Source organism: Lycorma delicatula, chromosome 1, assembly GCF_047948215.1.
Source record: "Lycorma delicatula isolate Av1 chromosome 1, ASM4794821v1, whole genome shotgun sequence".
NCBI classification, from domain to species: domain Eukaryota; kingdom Metazoa; phylum Arthropoda; class Insecta; order Hemiptera; family Fulgoridae; genus Lycorma; species Lycorma delicatula.
This window is the reverse complement of record NC_134455.1, coordinates 88862352-88887761: the sequence shown is the minus strand read 5'-3', so window position 1 is coordinate 88887761 and position 25410 is coordinate 88862352. Positions and strand designations below refer to the sequence as shown.

Genomic DNA, 25410 nt, shown 5'->3' with positions numbered 1-25410 from the left:
ATTCTTATTATTATTTAAATAAATTTTTTTTTGTACTTGTAGATTTGGTGACATTACTTTCCAGACAAACCTTGTGTATATATATGAGGTCTGTAAATAAAGTAATGTGACTGGTTCAGAAAAGCTTCTTATATACAATCCAATTATACATGGACTCTACTATTTTCAAAATATTTCCCTTGGGAAGCCACGCAACGCTTCAAATGGTTTTCCCCACTCTTCATAGCAGTGTTGGAACTCAGAAACTGGAATATCCTTCAGATGGTCGGTTACATTTTTTTTTTTTTTTTGCTTTCTACTGCTCCAGAATGATATCTTTTGAGGTGTTTTTTTTTTAAAGTCAGGAACAGGAAAAAGTCGCAGGGACTCAAGTCAGGTGAATAAGGTGGTTGAGGAATTACAGGAATGTTTTTATTTTCCATAAACTCATTAATTGAGGATGTAGTGTGACAAGGTGCATCGTCATGATGCAGCATCAGTTGTCTTTGATGGCTGCATTAATGGGTGAATGTGATAACTAAGCATTTCCAAATGAGATTTCAGTATCAGTATTTATTATTTTACTACATATTGTGGTATAATAAACTAGTAATATATGGTAGGTTTAACAAACAAATTGTAGCAAGTATTCTAATTTTCTTTGATTTCACATCAGTAGGTTAATGTTGAGTCACGTCCGTTATGTGAACTACATTGTAGTTGCCTGTTTATAAATAAACTTCTGCCATAAACATTTTTGTTTATCTCCACATTTCTGGTTATTATAACATTTGTTATTATTAATCATCCTGTATTTTTGTGTAGGACACTAGTCATCTCAACTAAACACATAACAGTATTAACTTTGTTTGAGTCGAATGAAGGTAGAATGTGTGTTCAGTTTATACTTATACTAAGTGTTTTTCCAGTTTATACTTTAAGCGAACTAGAAAAATGAGTTCTATAAAACGTTTGTATTTACTGGTAAAAAATTAAAAGTTATTTGTTTAGCTAAGAAAATGTGAAATCATGCAGTAAGCAATAAATATATTGCAGAATTGTATATAAGAGATTGGAGAAAAAAAAAAGAGAACCTAATGGATAGTAGTATAAGTAGAAGAGCATTTCTCTCAAAGTAGAAAAGAATTTCAGAGGAATTCAGAAGTTTTCTTGGAGTAGTTGTTTTCTTACAAGACATGCACGAGCAAGGATTTGCTGTTTCAACAGAGATGGCACAAATAAAAACCACATAAATTGTGAGGGGTCTTCAAATACAGAATTTTAAAGTTAGTCAAGGATGATTAAATGATTTTATGAATAGGTATGAACTATCAATATAAAAACATACATCTATTGGTCAATATTTTAATACCTTTGAGGAAGAATTATTTGCCTTCAAGAGTTATTATGTACTTCAATTACAAGAAAAATAACTTTTAATGGGGCAGATAGGAAATGCCGATCAAACACCAGTTTACTTCAACATAAAATCAGATTCAACAATTAATTCTGTCAGTGATAAAACTGTTCACATGCATACCTGGGGTTATGAAAAACAGTGATGTATAGTTATGTTGACAGTACTTGCAGATGTCAAAAAACTTACACACCATTTTCTGCATTTAAAAGAAAAACACTTCCAAAGGGTCTGGTGTCACTGTTGGGTTCCAGGAAGTAGGATGGATGACTAATGCACTAGATTTGGAATAGGTAAAATGTGTGTGGGAATGGTGACACGATGCTCAAAAAAAAAAAACAGGATCAAGACCCAGTCACCAGGTGGGGCCTGAGAACAACTTAGTTGGGCCTAGTTACCCTTTCCCGGCAGTTAGAGGCAGGCAAATAGATGACTGAGTCCCTGTTCCTGGGGGAGCCCAGGAATGACATAGTTGGGCCAGTTAACCTGTGTGGGGAACAACCAATTAGGTTTTTATGACCCAAAACTAAGGGAAAGAAAACAATACTGCTGTAACTTAAGCTATAATTTTGTTAAAAATTACAAAAACTAAGACAGCTAATCAAATTAAAAAAAGAAGATTTATATTCTTTATATTCTTCAAGGGTTTAAATAGCTAGATTTTTTAATTAAACCTTTTTGTTAATAACATTTTTGTACATATTTCCTGTTTTTAATAAGATGATTTGTAAAATTTCATTCTGTTTTGCTAAGTTCCTGTACACATTCCTTGAATCTTTGGGTGAAACAGCATCAAGCTCAAAGAGCAATAAATTAGTTTCAAAATATCTTTGGAGATGTTCAATTCAAGATATCTTATATGTTCAATTAATTTGAAAAATAGTCATTTAATAGTTTTAAAATGCTTCTGTCACCAGAAAAGTAAAGACTACATCATTACAACCTAACCGACACAAATATAAATAGTACTACGCATCCAAAAGATTTCTCTTTAGATTGTAGACTAAAATGTAGACTCCAATTCAGATGAGAATCAAATAATATTTCATTTGAATATAGCAGTAATGAATGCAGCCACTCTTAAGAAGTTCACAAGAAAGTAAACCATAATGTTTTAAGTTTATAGCATAATTAAGTTTATCAGTGGATTATTTCAGCATTTAATAGACAGCAGTTAAGTTCAAGACAAGACTAGTTCAAGGAACAGTCAACAGGTGTTGGAATAGAACTTCAAGTAATAGAAGAGTTATGACCCAGATTTCCTCCCATCTGATAATGGATGACTCAAAATTTAGGCGTATAAATAATGTATAAAATCTAAATTAATACTTTTTACATAAAACTATTACCTGGCAAGTATTAATACTTCCATCCTCAAATACATATTTTGTTAAAAAAAACAAATTATACAATGATAATGAATGTATTCTTGCATAAACATTTGTAGTAACCGTTTTCATTTGATTCACAAGGGACACAACATTTTTTAATTTTTCTAGAGCATCATGAGCATATTGTTTGACGCCAAGTGAAACCCAACTAAAACGTTTTAAACCTGGCTGCAAATATTTCTCAACCTCCATCAAGTGGTTTTTCATAAATACAATCTAAAACAAAAAACCAAAGCTTTTTACTTTTTAAAAATTGTAATAGTGCCAATAAATAATGAATTTGAAGTCGACTATTAAGAAACTATTGATAAAAAGAAACTTTGTTGATAACTACAGCACCCTTATAACTTTATTTACAACTTTATTTATAACTTTATTTTTATAACTTTATTTGCAGCTGAGATCAGCATTATACATACTACACTAAAACAATATAAAAAATACAACATTATAAGTTAACATGATATGAAATCAAAAAAATAAATTACTTTGCAGTAAAAAAAAATAATAAACACATAATGCAAGCATATTGTTAAAAGCAGTTGAACAACGTAGTTCATTTACAGAATGCAAGTCGCTTCTTGAAATGAAAATCAAAATTAAACACAGCCTTTGAAGGGTAAGGAATTGAATTCAGTTTTAATAAGTACAGAGCTCACTTCCAACTAGTGCAAAATAGATATGAATCCAAGCTGCAGTATTAATGATAAATCAACAATTTTAGCTAAATCAATTACATTTACAATTGGTCCTGGAATTGCTCAAGCTGACCATTCCTAAAGAAGTGTGATTAACTACAGTCTGGCTAAGAAAACAAAACACCATGGTTTGAGCGGTTATAACATTGTAAATAATAGTTACAAAAAATAAATAAATAAAAATAATAATATATACAAATTAAAACTTTTCTTATTTGGCATTATTTTATAAACTCATTTTAACAGCAAGAGATACATAATTTACAATGTAAACTATTTATTCTCACTGAATTTTCAACTGAATTCTCACTGAATTTTCATTTTTGTTTTTTCGCATTAAATTTTTTTTATTCTCTGCACCAGTAATAAGACAGTCGTCACCCACTCTATGTCACATACGTACATCTGTACGGCCCTCTTTAAATGCCCTAATCCATTTTCTCATCATTCCATCAGACATAGCATTATCTCTGTACACTTCACTAATCTTCGACCACTTTCTTATCTCTTGCATTTATCTAAGCAAAAAATTACTTATTCTGTATTTGAGCATTTTAAACACACAGAGGAAACTATAAATAATACTAACAAACATGTAATGGCATCTGTAGCAATCAAGTAGATGTAGTTTCTCAATGCGCATGCATGAAACTGTGACAGCAGTACTGTGTGTGTGTGTGTGTGTGTGTATATATATATATATAAGACCCATATTCCTCTGTACCAATATATTGTATTTTTATAATCAAAAACCTACTTGAACAACCCAAATACAAAATTAAAATTAGTACATCCATAGATAAAACAGCACAAATAATAAAAAACTAATTAATATACAATAATGAAGATCCGTTATTACTATTGTTATTAATATTTTATTGTAATTCTGTACTTGGGTTGCTCAAGTTGGTTTTTGATTACAAAAATACTATACATATCCCTCTAGTACAGAATTAATAAAATAAAATAGGATGACATCTACCTTATTCCATAAACCAAGCAAGATTACTTTCACGAGTACCTCACATCATCAGTTGCTCTATATAATTTTTCAAATCATTGGTTCCAAATTGCCAATTAAAATTGAAAACCCTATACCATACATGAGATTTAAAATTGTTAAAAGATTCCTTTCAATTAAATCAAATCAGAAATAAAAGTAAATTTTTTTTTAATTAAAATATTTTAATCTGTAAATTAAAATTAAAACTGCATATATACATAAAATATGAGTCATTAGTAAGATAAAGTTAAAATTAAAATCAATAATAGTCACATAACTTTGCTAGTTTTCATAGCTCTATATTGTTTTTATTATTATTATAAATATATATATTGTTTTTATTATTTTAATTTACAATTAAAATTTTTTTAATTTAAAGAATTTTAGTTTTATTTAATTGAAAGGGATCTTTTAACTTTTAAACCTTATGTATAGTATAGAGTTTTTAATTTTAATGTGTAATTTGGAACCAACAATTTCAAAAATTATATAGAGCAACTGGTGATGCGAAGTACTTGCAAAAGTGCTCTTGCTTGAATTATCAAATAAGGTAGGTGTCATCCTATTTTATTTTATTAATTCTGAACTTGGGATGATCTGAGTAATATAATTTGTATAGTGCAAAATAACATGATTCCCAAAAGGATCGATTTTAGAAAAATATGCAAATATATGTATGTTATGTTACAGTAGCATATATATGTTATATGCCATTCCAGATGGCATTGAGTTATATTGTGCAAGTGTTGTGGTTGCTGGGGATTTATGGTTTCTAAATTTTTTAGGTTTTTGTTTATATTTTTGGTTTTTGTTTGATGTAATTTTGGAATGATTTACTGACTGATGATGCAGGATCCCACAAAAGTATAAAATATATATATATATATATATATATGTTGCAGTATAGCTGTCATTTTCATGAGGAATATGAGGCATTTATTATTTTATATAATATTGGAAAATGTTTTTTATACCAATAAAAACAATATTATGTAAAATAATAAATCCTGAACAACTTAAACGGTCTGCTTCATGACACTTCAAGCTGCACTCTACCAGTTGCTGTTGAGTTGTTCTGTGTCATCATATTTACAAGTATGTGCACAGTGCATTACTTCTGGGTCAACTCTTATACATGTTTATAAAACAAATATTGTAATTTGAATAATTAACTTATTTAGTAATAAAGATTGCCTATTCCGCACTGTAACAAATTACTTTAAATAAACATAATATTCTTAAAAGTAAATGATACATCAGACATAAATATTATTTCGATTTCTAACAAAAATATAAAAACAATTAAAATAAAATAGTACTAATCGAGTAGGCCAGTAATTAAATTAAGGGAAAATAAATTTGTTAAACATTAGATAATTTTTATATTTAATAGCTGTACTGAAACAAAGAATAATAACAGCCAGTTACAATAACATTCCTGTTTGAACTTAAATTAATTAATTAAAGAAGTATTAATGTTTCTTAAGCCTTAATGTATATTAATAAGCCTTAACTGCATTAATGTATATGCAGTTCTGCACGTTTTACCTTTGAGGTAAAAAAAGGAAAAATTTTAACTGGCTGAAACTTGAAAATAATCTGGTTCCAAACCCTAACCATATGAAGTTTTTCTACTATTTTAATTAGTGTGTTATGCCAGTAAAATATAGCAAGAACCTTCTACAACATTCTGTATATGTGTATACACATACATAAATACACACTTGTACATACAATTTAATTAAATTTTATCACTAACTGTTTTTTTTTTTTTTGGTCCCTGTCAAGAAATCTCACAGATATCCGTGCTTCTTAAGAGTGGGTCTTTATTAATATGATAATAAAAAGACATAACTAATTTTTAATATTGTAGGGATATTTATTTTCTACCTCAGTCATAAATTTTTAACTTAATATCAATAAGATAATTTATTATCTCTAGTTATGAAAATTAACAATATTTTTTTTAACTTATATTACAAACTGTTCTGAATAATAGATAAACAAATAAGCAAACAAATGAAAATCGCAGGGCAGTGGGTCCAGGCTGTAAGGAGGATGATTAAGTTGGGTCCAGTGCATTTCTTCTAGTTTTGAGACTGCAGTATGGGGGTCTGGCGTTGTCGTGGAGGAGGATGGCCTCTCGAATCAGTTGGTCTTGTCTTTTCCAATGATGTACAGCCCTCATCTCATTCAACAGCTCGCAGTAGTAAGCAGCATTGATTGTGCGTCGCTCATGCAAAAATCAATGAGCAAAGTGCCTCATCAGTCAAAAAAACGGTTGAAAGAATCTTGCCAGCTGACAGTCGAGTCTTGACTTTCACTGGGGCTGCCTCCTCTTTCTCCTGTTAACTGTAAAGACAACTCTCAGATGATGATGAATTGTAACTATGTGGGCTTCCTATGACAGCAGCTTGAATATTCTTGTTATTGTCTGGTACACAAACAGCCCACACACTGCCTGAGGTTTCTTTTTCATTGCTGAATATGTTTTCTCAAAATTATGTATCCATGTATTAATCGCATTAGCTGATGGTACACAATCATGGTGTTCTAAATTGAACTGGTGGCAAAATTCTCTACATACAGCCTCCACACTGTCATTATTTTGATAAAAAGCTTTGATGGCAAAAGCAAGCTGTGCATATTCCAAATACCCATGATACCACCAGATGGCATGAGCTGGCTTCTAAAAATTATTCAGTGCTGACTCGCCCAAGGCTTACACTTACACTTCAAAATTCCCCTTTTCCCCTGAATCACTCTCTAGTAGTTGTATCATCTTTTAAGTGTTACAATGAGGTTCATTGTTGACGTAGGCCATAAATAAGCAGCAAGAAAAGCAAGGAATCAAAAAACTTCCCTGAGACATTCTGTGTTCTGTATCCTGAAGTGAGGGCCTAAACTTTACATGTGTATTTTAATCGAAAGATAAGATTTTAACAATTGATTACAGTTGGTAAGGTATGACTTTAAACAGTAATATGAAGCTTCTCTGATAATATAGCTACTAAATTTTTTCATCAGTAAAAAATGTGGAAAAAAGTTGATGCTTTACGGAATCATAAAAATATTTTAATAGACTTTTGTTAACTAGAAAATTTTAAATATTTTCCAAAAACTGAAGAAAAGAGTATGTATTAGTAGGCAACTTTTTCATAAAATCATGTTGAAAAACTTAATGTCTAATGCTTTTCAAGAAATTGTTATTTTGCATAACTTTTTCCAATACAAACAATATCAAAATTGGACTGCAATTTTGTAAATTAAGTGCAAGAATTTTCTTAAGGTTAGAAATAACAGTGGAAATCTTAAGAGATGGGAAGTACTCTGTATAAATATGATTCTAATTTTATAAACAACAATTTTTAAATTTCTGCTGTAAACTATTTAAAACTGTCAGGAATTTATTCTGATATAACTCCTAGAGGCATTAACTCAGGCAGTACTTCTAAGAATAATTACAAACATTGGATGAGAATAATAATAATAATAATAAATTTTTTAACAAATACTATAGATGCATGTAGCATTATGTACTGTACATTCATGTCTCATGAAAAAAAAAAAAAAAACAGTGAAAAAGATTTTTCTCATGTTTCTGTAAACATAAATGACTCATTTTTTCCACTTTAATAAACAAGTTCTTAATAAATTAATGGATAGCAGAACAAGCTTTAATTTGATTATGTATTACATTTTTTTTAAATTGATTAATTATAAAAATATAACCATACGAACCTAAGATGACCTCTTTTGTTAACCAGACTATAACAACCATGAACAATTAATACCTTTAATTCCATTCCAACAAAAAGTAATCACTTCTTTAACTGGATATGAATCCAGGTCTGAATAGCATCACATAACAATTGAAATATGAATATGCTAACTGTTTGAAACTTATAATAACAAAATATTTAAAAAGTAATACCATAAAATAGAATTAATTATAATAAATAAAAATTATTATAAATTAATAAAAATCTGTATTACCTGATGTGCTTCAAGGGAATTAATAAGATCATTATATTCATTAACCATAATTGTTACTGCTTCATAATCTTCATGTAAACGCTGTTTCATGGCAGTAAAGAAATATACTGATGGAGGTAATTTATAACCCAAAGTTTCCATTAATTCAGCTTCAGCAATAACTTCCATAATCTCTTCATCAAAATTAACCTTAAAAGTTAGTAAATTCATATTAATTAGGTGTTTTCTAACACTAACAACAATCAAACTCAAGTAATGGTGTGTAATAAAACAAGTAATGTTTTATCATATCTACTAAATTATTAGATTCAGTTAAGTGTTAGGCACTAATTAGGTTCCTAAGTACAATATGTACTGCACTACTGCACTTCACAAAGATTAAAATTTGCTGTTTGAAACAACAAATAGTTAACTAATGAATAAAATACATTACTGTACAGAACTATGAAGTATTCTTCATTCTTGAAAACAAAGATACCTTTTTTTAAAAAGTTTTTACATTTTACTGCATATTAAAGAAAGCCATTTCTTGGGCAATATGAATTAGTCATTAACAAAAATAATCACTGAAACAGATAAATTTAAAAATATTCTACTTAAGATCTTAAAATTTTTCTTAGGCCAAAAATCGTATAAAATGGTCAGACTTAAAGAAGCATCTTTTTATATAATTTTGATATAAAATTTCAAAAAATGGGTAGCATAAAATGATTGAAATTAGTTTTCACTTAATTTCACGGACACATCTTTTGTAATTTTTTTCTGGATTATTTTTTTCTTCTGAAAATAATATACATTTATTATTACACATACAAAAAATAATTAAATAAAGATTTAATAAAAAATACATTTGAATAAATTCCTTCTCCCATCAGGATAGTTGTATATTATTCAATTGAACCTATTTTCATTTAAGCATTTTAGGATAGTCCAAATAAAAATAGCTCACCGCTCTGCCATGGTGAACCAATATTTCTCATCCCATCAATGAAGAATTTCAGTGATATTTCCTTGATCCACTAACTCACTGCAACCTTCACTTTTCATTTGTGGTGAAGTGAATGTCTAACATCTAAGAGTGGATGAGATGAAAATTGCAGTGTGCTAAAACTGGTGAATTGAGGGTGTGGAATGGGTTTGAATTTTACTTTAAAAGAGCCTCAGCAGTAGTATGAGATGAGTGTGACCAAGTATTATCATCTTATAATATCATTGGCTCAGTGGATTTTCAAACACAAAAGAGACATTTACTCAAGTGTGTTTATATGTCTATGCACCCCACAGAATTCACAGTTATCTAAGCTTCAGTAATACATACCTGTATTTACTCATTTGCATTCATGTACTTGGCTTCCCAGAACTATGTCGTGGGAAGTTTTTTGTAGTGTTGCATTATGAATTTCCTGTTTTATTGCAAACAGAATTGCCAGTAATCCAAGCTTTCTCCTTTTTTCCTCTGAATCATAATGCATCTTCTGCTATCAATTGAAATGGAAGTCATCTATTTCTTTAGGAAAATGATTCAGAAACTGTTCACATTTTTTTCATTATTATTTATTTACTTTTGAATTTGTGTGGTACCCAATGCAAACTGATTTTTCAGTATCCCAGTTGCTCGATAAGTGTCCTACTCATTCTTTTTATATATCTACCTGATTTCCAATGCATTACTGCATGATGTACAGATTGCTTTTAGTTTAGTTTGTCCGCCTTCTTTCTATGTTTATCAAATTACAGAACTAATGAATCTGTGAGGTTTATCACTAACATTGCTTTATCGGCTCATGATGAAAATACTTTACTGCCCACCAACTTTGGATAGTTCAACCACAGTTTCATCACTGTAAATGGCTTGTAAAAGACAATAAATTTCACGGGGTTCATTTTTTCAGCTATTATGAATTCAGTCACTGTACATTGTTTAGAACTCTTTATTTATTAACAGACAAGATATGTTATTAATGCTTAACACAAAACTTAAATGAAGAAATCAAAAATAAATGAATGCTTATATTTAAAATAAATTCACATTTATTGAAAAACTATAGAAGAATTTTTGTTATACCTGAGAAATTATGTAATGGATAAACTTATAGAGAAATTGAAATGCTTAAGATATGCATTTTGTAAACATAAAAATTGTTGTTATTCTTTCAGAATGTAACCATCTGAAGATCAGAATTTGATTGTACTTATTTTTAATAATATTACATCACTTCAAAAATTATTAGTAATTTTTCTCTGGTGCTTATATAAGTATTTTGAGTAGGGATGGCATCACTAGATAGCATAGGAAGAGAAAAAAATCTCTCACCACTTCATATATCTACAATAATTAATTTTTGCATAGTGTTCATTTGAAATAGGTTATTTTGTGCCTTTAGTGATTTATGAAGAGTGAATTTCATAAATAAACAACTGCAATGAAATTTTGGGTTAAAATGGCAAAACGTTTACCCAAAACAAACTAAGCAATTCTAAGATTTATGATAGACTCTTTGAACTGCAGACAATGTTATTATTCATCAAAGGTAATGCTTTAATGAATAGCATCAGACAATGTTAGTCAGGCATATTATAAAGTGGTTGAAAATATATTAAAGATGATGCTCATCCAAGAACATCAAATGTTAAAGGCTGTCAACATCTGCAGAATGTCCTACACTGCACAAGTAAACAATTTGGTAAGGTCAAATCAACATTTAGTAGTTGATTAGATACCAGAAGAGACGGTGGATTCATATCATGAAAACCTAATTGAAAATCTTAGTAATGCTTTATGACTGCCAAGATCATTCCATAACTTTAATACATGAACAGAAAAATAATCAAGTGATATGTCAAGAACTTTTAAATTGTGCAAATGATGTGAAACTTTCTCATTGACAGTAATAACTGGCAATGAAACATGGAATGATATGGAAACAGAGTCTCAGTTATAGCAGCGGTTAAGAAAATCATGACTGACAAAAAGAGGCATGCTCAATAAATTCAAAAAAAGGTGATGTTGAGAGGTAATACTTTAACAACAAAAGCACTGTTTAGTATGAAGTTTACACTTGCAAAGATGTGAGAAAGAAGAGACCTGAACTTTGCCATGACAACTCATGGTTCCTTCACCATGACAATGAACCAGCCCATTTATCAGTACTAATTCACAAGTTTTGTACAAAACATTTGCTGAGAATCACATTTTACCCACCATACTCACCTGACTTAGCCACTCCCGACTTTAATTCCAAAATTAAAATTGCCATTAAAAGCAGAGTGATTTGAGAAAATGGAATCTCCATTAAAGAAAATTCACAGAATGCACTGAAGGCTATTTCAAATACTAGGTTCCAGAACTGCTTTTCTAACTGGAAGAGGGTTGGGAAAATTATGTACATTGAGGAGAATACTTTGAAGATATTAACTGTATAATGCAGTAAATATTGAATAAAAATTTTTTTAAGGAAAAGTTTGTTATTTTTTCAACAATCCTTGTTATTACGATAATCACCAGTACATTAAGAAAGAAAATATAATTAAAAACTGAACACTATTTTTATGTAAATAAGAATTCATAATTTTACCTTTAGAGCAAGATTCAATTCAATAAGTATATAAGAACCAATAAAATCATTCCATGCTACTTTCTTAACAATGTCAGATGGCTCTTCTGATGATGAAACTAAACAAAAATCCAAAGTATTAATTAAACATTACCACAACATTAAAAATGTATTTTTATTACTAGTTCTGATATTAAATGTGAATATTCTTGTTAATTGCCAAAACTTTATAAAATACAGACTACCAAGGGAAAATCTGATTTCTACTATTAACCAACTTAATAGTCAGTCATCAGCTATTGTTTGACACCACAGTCTTTATTACATTCAATTATCCCATCTACATTAGTTTCTGTAATTACTTTGATATAACATGACTTCATTTGAGTTAAGGTAGCCATCTACATTAGTTTCTGTAATTACTTTGATATAACATGACTTCATTTGAGTTAAGGTAGAAGGTGTAGATGCGTTCATACATTTATTATCGCAAGCAAGCAACACTCCAAAAGCAGAGTGCTTCTGAAAATATCCAAGTTCTAAGTATATTTCTACTATTCCCCACAGTTCTTTTTCATTTTTTGATTCTATTTTCAGTTAAATAATAAATATTCAAAATTCATCCACTGCATACAAAAGACTCAAAAACTGATGTCAATAACCACAGAGGAATCTCACCATTACTTGTCACATAAAATATATTTTCCAAACTACTACTTCTTAACAGACTTGAATCACAGATAGACTCAAAACATGGCAAATACCAAGGTGGATCTTGTACAGAACAAATCCTCAGCCTAAAAATAATATTAAAACATTACAACCCAAGGCCAAATGACAACTTTATTTGATTCATTAACTTTCAAAAGGCCTACGATTCAGTATATAGAGAAATCATATTAGACATATTAAAAGAATACAAAGTTAATTAAAAAACCATAAATTTAATTACTCAGTTTAACCAAAACTATATCTAAAGTCAAGTTTCTAGAACTGTTACAAATAAAAAGAGGACTAAGACAAGGAGTCTTTTCAACATTGCTTTTCAACTTGGTTTTAAATAGCCACAAACATTTTTTGGGAAAATAATGACAACTGCAAAAATAGGAACAAAGAAACATAATATCAAAATTAAATATCTAACTTTTTTCTATGACTTAGCATTCTTTGCAGAATCACAACAAGAAACAATCAATCAAATTAACCAATTGAAAGAAGTAGCTAATAAAACAGTCTTGCAGATCTCCTTTTCAAAGACAGAAATAGTGATAAGTACCAGTAAATATCCTAAAAAGACAAAAGAAACAAAATTAATACATACAAATTAAACAAATACAATACAGCAAAATTAAGATTACAAACCATTTTAAATACCTAGGAGAAATAATTACTAGAAACAGAACAGATGAACTAGTAATCGAGACTAAAATCACATATTAGAACTAAACTTTTACAAAATAGATATTTAGAGTAGAAGGAAACTTTCTATAAATACAAAATTAAGGCATTATAACACAACAACTGTAAGACCAATCATCTTGTATGGCATGGAAACTACAAATATAACTGAAATATAAATCTAATCAAGATAAAAAGAAGAATTTTAAGGTTTTATGATCCAAAAACATAAGAAGGCTAGCCGACTAGAGATTAAATAAGGAGATATGCAATAAAATTGAAGACCTGGAAGGAACAATAAGAAAATTATGACTAAAATTTTATAGACGCATTGTCCAAATGAACCAATTGAAACTAACAGATTTTCAATAAACATTACAGAAAATGGCTGTCTCAACTGAAAATAATACAGAAAAAAAATCTTTTAATTAAAAGTTTCATAGATGAAAAGAAAAAACTCAAATGAGAATGAACTGAATAAATAAGAGCTAAACAGTCAGAAAGAATGAATAACTTATGGGAGAAAAAGAATGGAACTACATTAAATGATACTTGCATATCTTCGAAGGCCTATCCATGGAGAAAAAAATTCAAAAATCAATATTTACCAATGTACACAAAGCATTATTTCTGCAAAAGGGCTTACAGTTGGAACTCTCATAACACCTTTACTGAGATGAAAAATTGTGACCTTTGCAAACTATTTCACCCTAACAACCTAACTTTCCTAATCATCTTTAGTAAGATGACCACAATTTGTTTCCAATCTTTCAACAGCAGTTAAATTACTGGTTTAAGTGTGAGAATATTTATATGAGATACAAAGTTAGTACTTCTAAACACATGTTTGGTAGATTATATTATCAAAGCGTCTGATTTCTATCCTCATAAATTAAAAATATCCATACACTGCCAAACATTTTTATCATTTTCAATACACCCTAATATCAAAGTCAATAACATAATAAAAAGAAACTGCAGTTAATAAACATGTTTTCTTTCTAGAGAACGATTTTAAAAAAAATCGTGCAAAAGAAAATATTCATCATGTTAAAAAAAACAAAAACATTATTTCACAAAATTATACTCCAATATTGAGGAAAGAAAGACTTTGGTTTCTGGATTGTACCCATTCACCAGAGATTCAATAAAGGTTAACAGTCTTAAGGAACTTAGAATCACCTCTGGTGCACTCGCACATCTGTGTAACGTTGAAATAGAATTCTCTGTTCAAGAGAAAGCAACTTTGGTACAAATTTCATGGCCATTCTATTGCATGCCCAAATCATCTATTAAAATCGTGTATAGATTGCTAATCTAATTATCATTTACAATTTCTCAAACAGTCAACAGACAATTTTCCAAACTCAAACTACATACTTTATTAATGACATTATATTTCAGCTTGTTGATAATCTACACACAGAGTACTAATCTTAAATATAGATAACCCATTTTGAAAATGGTTATATCCAGTCTTTAATTTGTGTAATCTCCAAAGCATAATAATTCCCAAAAGTGTGTTTAATCTTACAAACTGCTTCAATTTGAGTATCACCAAGCACTTAGGCAAGCTTGATTAACATTGTATGAGTTTCATCAAGACAAAATACAAATGCAACAAACACATGTTACACTAACATACACAATTGCTGATGGACAACTAACACACTGTTTAAAGTGCATTACTTGCTTTTTTTATAAGATGTATTATAACCTCATAAGGTTACAAATAAAATATACATGTGCACTAGGTGCTAGTGTTGTTCTCCACCAAGTTTTATTACTTGGATTCAAATAATTTTTGAGAAAAAATGTGGTTGGATACTTTTTGAACAGACCTCGGAGTAAAAGGATAAATAGGCACTATAGACCATGAATCAATTATCAAAAAAAGCTTTATAAGTAAGTGTGTGTGTGTGTGTGTGTGTGTGTGTGTGTGAGTGAGATTGTATATATATCTGAAGGTAGTAGTGGTCTCTCCTGTGGTGGGTTTATCCCTTTCTTTTTCCTGTTTAGCCTCTGGTAATTACCGTTCAAATAATACTTAGAGGATGAATGAGGATGATAATGAAGTGAGGATGAGTGTAAATGAAGTGTAGTCTTGTAGAATCTCAGTTTGACCATTCCTTAGATGTGTGGTTAATTGAAACCCAACCACCAAAGAACACCGGTATCCACGATCTAGTATTCAAATCTGTGTAAAAATAATTGACTTTATTAGGACTTGAACACTGGAATTCTTGACTTCCAAATCAGCTGATTTAGGAAGATGCGTTCTCCACTAGACCAACCCGGTGGGTTTATCCCATTTTCCCATTTCATAACCAATTTTCTCAATTCTTGTGCAATCCTGCCATCAAATAAACATGAGTGTATGGACTACAAGTTCTAACGGCTCCTCTTTCTGGGACCCAGTTCCAAGGACCCAATTTCCTATGCACACGTCTAACAAAAAGTCTGATTTATTCTACTGCTGCCAATAATGTAAGACAACTCTCCCAGTTATACCAATACTATTGCATTTCAACTTGGAAAAGCTGAACAGAGAAAAGTGAGAGAAAATGTAACATTAATATCATAGTATCTTACTCATAGATCCTTATGGATATTTCACTACCAAAGAACCAGTAATTTAGCAAATACAGATGGCTGTATTTCACCAGCCACTAGGAATCCAAAAAATCATTTGACTAGATAGAACAGTTAAAATGAAATTAAAAATCAAATTTTTATATTATGTTTTTTTTTTTCATTTCATAAAATGAAAATTATCTAAAAAATAACATTTATTTAAAAGATGACAGCAGTGACTTAAAAATGTTTAAATTTAGAGTGCAAAAAACAGAAATTTAAAAAAAAAAAATAAAGGGGAACAAGCACAGTACTTAATACTATCATACATTTAAGTATTCTCCAAATGAACTTTTTAATTTTCTCAACTTTAAATATTTAATTAAAAAATTATTTACTTGGTGGTAATAAATTTCCTCTTATGGAAGGCCGTGTTTTAGAGATCCACTTCATGGCCATAAAAGCACCGTGTAATCCAACTTCTCCTTTTTTCGTTTGTAGTTCAGTTTTTGCAACAGTTTGAATATCAGTACTAACATTACAGACAGCTGGAGTTTGAACCAGCCCCCGACCATCAAGTTTTGTTGCAGAACCAAACCAGTTATTTGTAGGTTTATGTATACCAGCACGTGGTTGAACTGGTCTTAATCTTTTGCTACCATCAGTTTCAACTGTTGATTTTGAAGATGCAGAAGCCAGCTGGTGTCTTTTTGATTTCTTTCCCAAAAATTTTTCCATTACTTTATTTCTAGTACCTTGCAATTCTGAATCAAATTCTGCAGAAAAAACAAACAGCTTAAATCTTTATTTTTTTAACGATAAAGATAAATAATTCCTATTAACATCAGTTAATTTAGGGGGTGCATCTGCACACATTATGTTATTGCACTTATATCTAAAATTTATAATTTTACTGGCTGTGAGCTTCTGTATAGTTACACATAAATACAGAATTACTAAAAATTAGTAATTGTATGCTGATATTTTTTCTTCCACTAGTAAGCGCTTTTAATGGCTAGACATTGTAATTACAGCTTTCTTATATCAAAGTTTGAAATAAAAAAAATTAAAAGCAGTGAAACTATTAAAATGTTATAAGAACATTCAAATATTTCTACATAAAAGTAAATAATTAAATTATGTTTCTTGATGAAAATCCATCATAATAAAAAAACTTAAATAAAAATATTGTTCTTTTTTTTTGTTAATTAAATGATTTATTTTTCTAAATTATGTTCATTAGACTCAACCTGATTTGGCTATTTTATTAACTTAACTTTTTAATAATAAAATTTAAATAAATTCATGTTGAGATTCATTCTTGATGCTTTAATAATTTAATAAGTGTCTAAATAAAATATTAATTTTTTTTTTTTTTCAATATGTTCATTCATATTAGAATTATACACATATAAGGTTGTAAAAAAGGCACATTTGTATGGTTTGTACCTTTGTATGTAATAATAATTTGGTTTTACAGACTTTACAAACACAAAATAACCCATAATCTGTACATTAATTTTAATCTTATTTATTTAAACTTAGCACCATTATTGCTGAAGTTAACTGATTTTTTGTTAATGATGTTTTTTATTTTACTGCATAGTATTTATTTTTGTTTAATTTTACTTATTTTTGTTATTAAAAGCTAGTGTTATTTTAAAGAGTACCACAATTTCTTATACCTACAATTGTGCTGTTCTGAAAAAAATTATTTGCAACCTTTCTTTTAATGTACAAGATACATTCAAAAAGTTTTTGAAATGGACTTTTGAAATATACTTTTACAGTATATAGTAGTATCCTAATATGAAATTTTTTTATTTTCATGTTAGTAGTATTCAAAAAAAATTTCTAGAAACCCTATCCTGGACTGCAATGCAGTTCCCAATCTTTTGTAAAGTTTTGTGAAAGAGATTCCATTAAAGGAACCAAAGAAAGATGCTATACAACTAAGCCCATCAGTATTAATAAGTAAGATAGCACAACAATACAAAATTGAAGTTACTATTGCATATAAATCAGTCAAGTAAGAACTAAAACTTTGTTGCTTCTAAAAGTCTGTTTTAAAGAACAAGAACAAGAACTGAAACAAAGTAAACACGTCAAACTTCAATATTGTAAATGGTTCACAGATACTTTATTGAAGAAAATTCTCAAGATAATTTTAACATCACTTTTTATAGACAAGGGCTAATTTTATATTGATTTTCTGAATATAATATTGTGGTCAACAGATAATCCTTTGGTTTAAATGATCTTTACACTTAATAAAAATCTGGATTATGAGTTGGACTTAGCTAATGTCATATAGTGACCCTATATTCTTTGAAAATTAGTTAACAATAGCCGTGATTATTCTAAAATTTCAATAACTTTATTTATTTATTAATAGGAGTGCAGATCAGTTATGTTTGTTTCCAACAAGATAGAACTCCAGAAAAAACTCAATGAATGTTTGTGCAAGTGTGATATCTTTGTTGAACAGATCATTTCAAGAGGTTTTTGTGACCAGCAGGTTTGACTCCGCCAGATTATTCTCTATGAATCATTAACAGAACATACATGAATGAACAACCAAAAGCTGAAATAATGGTATACATATAGAAAGAACATTTCATAAGATCACTGCTTTAAGCACTTTAGAAAAAACTGAATCTGCTTGGTACTGTACACCTGTAGAAGTAAGTGATTCCTAACAAGTTTTATAACCTTTTCAACATAAATTGTGATCCTTAATTTGTAATAAATTTATTAAATCTATAATCTGTAAAAATATATTAATTTATACAATTACTACTACATTAAGAAGTGAACAGTGGCTTTCCAAAGGCACTATACTACAAAATAATCATAAATTAGTGAAAACAGTATCCTCAGTACTACTATTCATTTAATCAAAAAATAAATAAATACGCAGCAGTAACAAATCAAATTTTAATCATACCAACATTCCTTGAACCTTCTGTAAGTACAATCACACTCTGTTTCATCGTCTTTTTAACTTTTGGTACGACATCTTTCACCCAATCTTCAAACTTTTTATCTTCATACAATTTAAGCTCTCTACCCACACGTAAATATTCATCAAATGCCTATAAACATCAACTTATAAGTAAACTTATGTTATTTAAATATTATAAAATCATTTTTGAGTAATACATTTGACAAATCCATTATAGACTAAATTACATGAATATTGTAACTAATAATTTTATTCAATATAGTATATTCCACAACAGCCTTATTTTGTCAAATGTGAGAGCAGTTCGGAAAGTAACCTCTGTTGTAGTAGGGCACTAGTAGTAGCATTAGTGGCACCACCATTGACACATTGGCATACTCTAAATCAGTGTATACTAAAGCTGTGTCAATGTGAACCATGTACTTTAACCTGTTCACTTGTTGTAACCTAAAAACATGAGCGCTACTATGAAAAATTCCCACGAAATGCGAGGTGCTTGCTGATATAAAATTTCTTTGGGCACAAATTGTTTTGGCAGCGGACACCCATTATCAGTTGTGTACAGTGTATGGCTCAAACGTTAAAAGAGTGATGGTGTAATACAGCAATGGGTCCGACTTTTTAAAAATGTAAGGACAAACAACCATGAAGAAGAGAAGAGTGGTAGGCCTTCTTTTATGAGTGATGATCTTGTCAGTGAAATTGATGAAAAAGTGCTGAAAATCAAAAATTCACCATCTCTGAACTTTCTGAACAATTCCCACAAATTTCTCATACGGTTTTGTACAAAAATGTAACCGATAAATTAGGCTACTGAAACTGTGCTCAGTGGATTCCAAAAATGCTCACAGAGATACATCGAACCAAATGAATGGGCTCAGTCTTAGACTTCCTTTCACGTTACAATGCGGAAGGAGAAATTTTTTTGAAAAAAATTGTGACTGGATGAAACTTAGCTGGCCTACATGAAAGCTGAAATGAAACAAGAGTCTATGGCCTGGAGCAATACCAGTTTTCCACGCAAGCCACAAAAAGCCCGCATAACTTTATCAGTAAGTAAGGTTATGGCTAAGGTTTTTTGGGATGCCAAGGGAGTTCTTCTAGTCAGTTTTACGGAACATTGTACATGATTACTTTAGCAATTTATTGTGAAACTTTGAAGAAAGCCATTTAGAACAAATGTCACAGTATGCTGTCATCTGGTGTTTTTTTGCATGACAACACACTCGTCCTCGCAGTACTCAAAGAACTTATGAACATCTGAATCAATTCCAATGGGACATTTTTAATCATCTCCCTTACAGCTTGGACTTCGTGCCAATGATTTTCAACTTTTCACTCATGGTTTGTGTCCCAGCACTTTGATGATGACAACAAACTTCAAAATGCCATGAAAGGTTGGCTAAGTACCCAGGTGGATGTAGTTTATGAAGAAGGTATTTGTAAATTACAGAAATGCTATGACAAATGCTTGAATTTATATGGTAACTATGTCGAAAAATAGTTAAAGGCGATGGTTTTAAGTTGTATAAAATAAAATATTTTTATCTATGCAGTTTTTTATTTATAACCAAACAGAGGTTTTACTTTCTAAACCACCCTCACATAACAATAATAAATCATAAAATAGAATAAATCTTCAATAAATAATTGTTTGACTAATTCACCACATATGCACAAAGCCTTTGCCACAGCACAATGGCTTACACCATGAAATGGAAATTTCATAGCATATGAAAAATGCCATGCCTGACAAGGATTCGAACCCAAACTCTAGATGAAAGGCTGAGATGCTACCACTCCACAATGGAAATCAGCATGGCGATATAAGGTTAAATAATTAATTAACCCTTCAGTTTTCAAATGGCATTATCTATAGTCATTTTTGGATTCTCTTGAAGAATCTCCTATCAGAAAATATTTTGTTTCTCAAGAAAGGAAAATTCAAGTATTAAACTAACAAAAATTTAGATTCAATAAGGTTCTGTCTTTTTAGTTAACTAAGTTAAACAATCACCAAATTAAATTATATGAAGTTATTAAACTTTTTTTGATAGCTTATTTTTATACGAAAGTGCTCACTACAGTTTGTCCTTTATCACTGCCACTCACCTGAAATTGATCTTTTTAAAAGTCTCCTGACCAGCAATTTTTATTCATAAAAAATGAAAAAAAGAAATACTCTAAGAAGATAAAAAAAATATTGAATATTGATAATATTGTATAAAAATTGTTGAAACAAAAATTAAAATTAGTAATAAATTAATATTTTTGTAAACTTTTCATAGGTTTGTTTTTTGTAATTTTTTTTTTTCTAAGCAGTAATCATATGTAATATTAGTTATAAAATAGACATTTTAATGAAAAAATATATTTATATTTTGTTATTTGTTCAGGAATTTTATGCCATGACATAAAAATAAAGCTGTAAAAATAAAGTTTACTTAAAAGAGAACTACACAACTATAACATAACAGAAGTATTTTTATTAAAAATTAAAACATGAATTTTTTTAAAATACAATACTCCTAAAAGGCTTTCTACAATATAATTAAACACTATTTTTAAACATAATATTTCATTATACTACAACTGGCTGTAAAAAAACCACCAGTACTGGTTAAATTATACAACAAATATGACATATTATCACTGAAAATGTCATTAAAATGTGAAATTACTGTGACTCTATTAAAAAGTAGCTTTAGAGAGAGCATCAAATTCATTTATCCTTTGACTCATTTAAAGCAATCCTAGAACAGCTAACAAGAATGATGTAGCAATCAGGACTGAGTCTTCTTAATCAACCTACATTAGTTCCAGGTCAGATTTTTAGCAGCAAACAGCTGGCCTTATAGACTTCTAATATACCTGCATAAAAACCAATACATCCACTTCATTATATTGATAACACTCGATATACAAGGTCTGTTCCAAAATTATCTGACCTTTTTTTCTTAAAAAGTACTTGAATGTGAAGGGTAAAATGTTTGTAATGTTTAATACACATACGTTTTTTCTGATATCATAGAGCACATCAGAGTTTTTTGTGTAGCAGCCATTGTGTGGTAGTGAAACAGATCCTTGTTTCATTTTTATTTTGTCCATAATTCTCCAAAGTTCTACTAAAAACTTAGTGATACCCAAAGCGACATAATTTTAAGGAGATTTTCACGAACAAAGCTATAGTGGTTTAAAGAGTGTTATAACCTTTTTCAAAACGGCTGAACTGGACATGCATAAGCAGCCATGAAATTTGTACTAAACTGGCTTTTGCTTGATCAAAAAGAGATTAATTTTGACATTTCACAGGAATAATGGAGTGAAAAAATAGATTTACAGATAGAATAGCAACCTGGGTTCTAGGAGCCTGCCTGGGTGCTTACTTTATAAAAATAGGTATTTTAGCATCAAGCGAGATATTCGCTGTTAGGATGAGAATGGATCTGCGGAGAAATCTCCACAGATCCATTGATGGAGGTGCGGTGTGGGAGGGTGTAGGCATTGATCTCACTCCCAAAAGCAGACCAGAGCAGAGAGAATGTTTTTATTACAGGCTTATTAAATTCGTGAATATCTGTTTACTTGATTTTTAAGTAAATCAAGAGGACTTTGAGTAAATTGAATTGTAGGACAAAATTTTCATTGCTGTGATCAACACTTGTTTTGTTGGTAGGACAATAGTATATACGAAATGTTTTTGTATGAAGCCTTCAGTGTTAGATAAAGGAGCAGGGATCACGCTTCTGTGAATCGATTAATTTGATAGTTTAGGGTTGTAAATTATGGTAGGTGGTGATGGTTGGAAGAGGCCATATGAAGGCAATGTTAACTTGTATTAATACACTGATAAAAATATCTGCTGAGGCATTTTCATGACAGAGCATTTTCATGACAGGTGGCATCCTGACAGAGGCCAAACTGATGACTGTGATGTGTTATCAGATTTAGAGGGTCTAAAAGATGACCTCTGGTAAAACACATCAGGGCTAGGTACAGAGGGAGTGGTATAGTCCTACAGGAGTCACGATGCAAAAATTATGATCCCATTTCCTTAAGGCCATGATAACTGAAACCAAAACTCAATCATCACAGTAAAAGTCACCATCATTCCAAGTGAAGACAAATAAAGAGCAAAGTGTAAGTAATGGTGATTGGTTATTTCAACTACCTAAGAGTTGAGCATCATAAATACATAACAGAAGGGCAAATGAATAAACAATACTGTTATGGAAGTTATGCATCTGCTTCATGATGAACACCAGTGCAAGCGACCAGACTGTGGATTCTGGATCAAAATAATGCACCTACCCATTCCTCACATCTAATACATGTTTTTTCGGTACTCAGGTTTTTTTTGGACAAATATATTAATATAATAATAAAAACTAAATTATTCATGTTTAGTTAATAACTAAATTATTCATGTTTGCCAGTCTCCTTATTCATCAGATATGACTCCTTAAGGTAGTTAGTTTTTCCCAAAGCTAAGGTTGTCACTGAAAAGATCCTGGTTTGATAGCACAGCTGGCCATTTCAAAAAAGGAATAAAAACTTTTTCAAGAATGGACCTCTGGATTAGTTTGTGGAATCACAAGTAGACTACAATCAGAAGCCATTACAGTTAAGGCTATTTTTTTCTCATCGCCTATGATCATAAGAACTTTTTACAGACATTGTACAAGAATACCATTAAAGGTGGCATCAAAAATAGTAGTGGAAAAAGGAAGGTTCTGTTAAGGAATGAAAAACTGTAAATTTACAGTAATGCACAATAAAGTCACACTAGGTGATCGTAAACAAACATTGCACATTACTGTTAAAAGAAAAGATTTTTCCAAAAAGTTGACGACAGGTTATTATTTTACAAGCATAAGAAAGCAGCTGAATGACGAGGAATCTGTGGAAGACTACAAATGTAGTGTGAGGGAAGAAGATTTGGAGTATTACTAAAAAAGAAGTTTACTTTTTCTCAATCTTCATAAAACAGAAAAAATAATGTTATAATTATTGTAGGGATAATGATAACTCAGTCACAAATAGTTGATATCATAAATATTTAAAAATAAAACAGGAATAATAATGACTAGTTGATTGCAGAGAATCATTTACAGACTCTTGAAACATAAACAAAATTAGAGTCTAAAACTTTGGTCATTGGACTGTATCAATGTGGGGAAAACCAAGTACTGAATTTATCATGAAGGATTCAGAATTTATTGTCTAAATGGCAATTATGAAAATAAGACGGCATCTTCAAGCACATTTTATCTAGTGTTATATTAAATATAAACTAAGTGTTATAATTAAATATAACACATTGCAAAATAAAATATAAAGGTTTTAGAGATAAACTTTATGACCTTCAAGAGAAATTACAATCAGTTATGTCTCTGCTAACAGATGTGGCTGTTCAATAATATTCCCTTATAATGAGATAATATATAAGCTTAGTGCCTTCTCATTTCTCTGTGTTCTTTTACAAAGTCTATGCAATTTACTCTGCCTAGAGAGTTATTGAGACCCGCAGTGATGACAGCTTCCTGATAATAACTGATTCTACGATTGTATTTGAGAACTTGAATTATATACAATCAGAAACCACTGTTCAAATAATCTTTGATACACTCTCAACAGTAAACAAGACATTGGTATTCTATCAGTCCTGGGCCATTGTGGCATACTCAGGAACAAATGGGCTGATGCAGCTGCCAAGAGAGCAGCAATAAATGGCCTCCAATTAGAATTAACATGTGAAAATAACTTCATGAAGATAGTATGTGTCAAACTACATACTCAGTGGAATAAGTTCTGGCCGCTGAGTCCTCCCAGAGCCTTACATGGCATCCAGGAGATTGTCTTCAAGAAAACTTTTATCCCAAACAGAGAGACCAAGTCATCCAACTCAGCGGAGGACTGGAAACACAAAACTAACCCATGCCCATCTATTTGGCTCTCCTCAGCAGAACTGTAAGGCCTATAATATAAAATGGTCTGTAAACCACTTACTCAGAGGTTACCCAATATTTGGGTCACTTCGACAACAATTAAGCCTGGTTTCAGAAGTGAGGGCTTTACTAAATTGGAAGAAATACATCAAAAAAGACTGTTGCAGGTTCTCTGTGAAAGATAGATGAACTTAATTTAGTGGTTTTGCTTAAGTGAGATCACTTACAGAAAACTGTGTACATAGTGAAAATAGTCTAGTGCTGATGTTCCAATATTTGTTGCCCATTTGTTATTCATGTTCTAGTTTGTTATCCAATGTTTGGTGTTTATTATCTACTATTTATGATCACTTAGTTTTATTTAAGTTGCTAATGACTTATCACTGATGCAACTATAAACAAAACGATGGAAAAAAAGAGAACTTACACTTAAACAAGTAAAGAAAATATGTTAAGAGTTAAATAAAATTCTAAATATAAAATTTAA

The 25410-nt window shown here is 30.1% G+C and overlaps 1 protein-coding gene across 1 annotated transcript in view; it reads right to left on the bottom strand.

The window, feature by feature from the left end:
• Positions 1-25410, bottom strand: part of Dhc98D (Dynein heavy chain at 89D) — a 392049-nt gene that overhangs the window by 289092 nt on the left and 77547 nt on the right. Inside the window, exons 14-18 of the mRNA XM_075354119.1 lie at positions 18958-19105; positions 16409-16786; positions 12060-12157; positions 8485-8673; positions 2746-3003 (exon numbers count right to left, since the gene is read on the bottom strand). Coding sequence (XP_075210234.1) covers positions 2746-3003; positions 8485-8673; positions 12060-12157; positions 16409-16786; positions 18958-19105 — 1071 coding nt within the window. The remainder of the gene's footprint in view (positions 1-2745; positions 3004-8484; positions 8674-12059; positions 12158-16408; positions 16787-18957; positions 19106-25410) is intronic.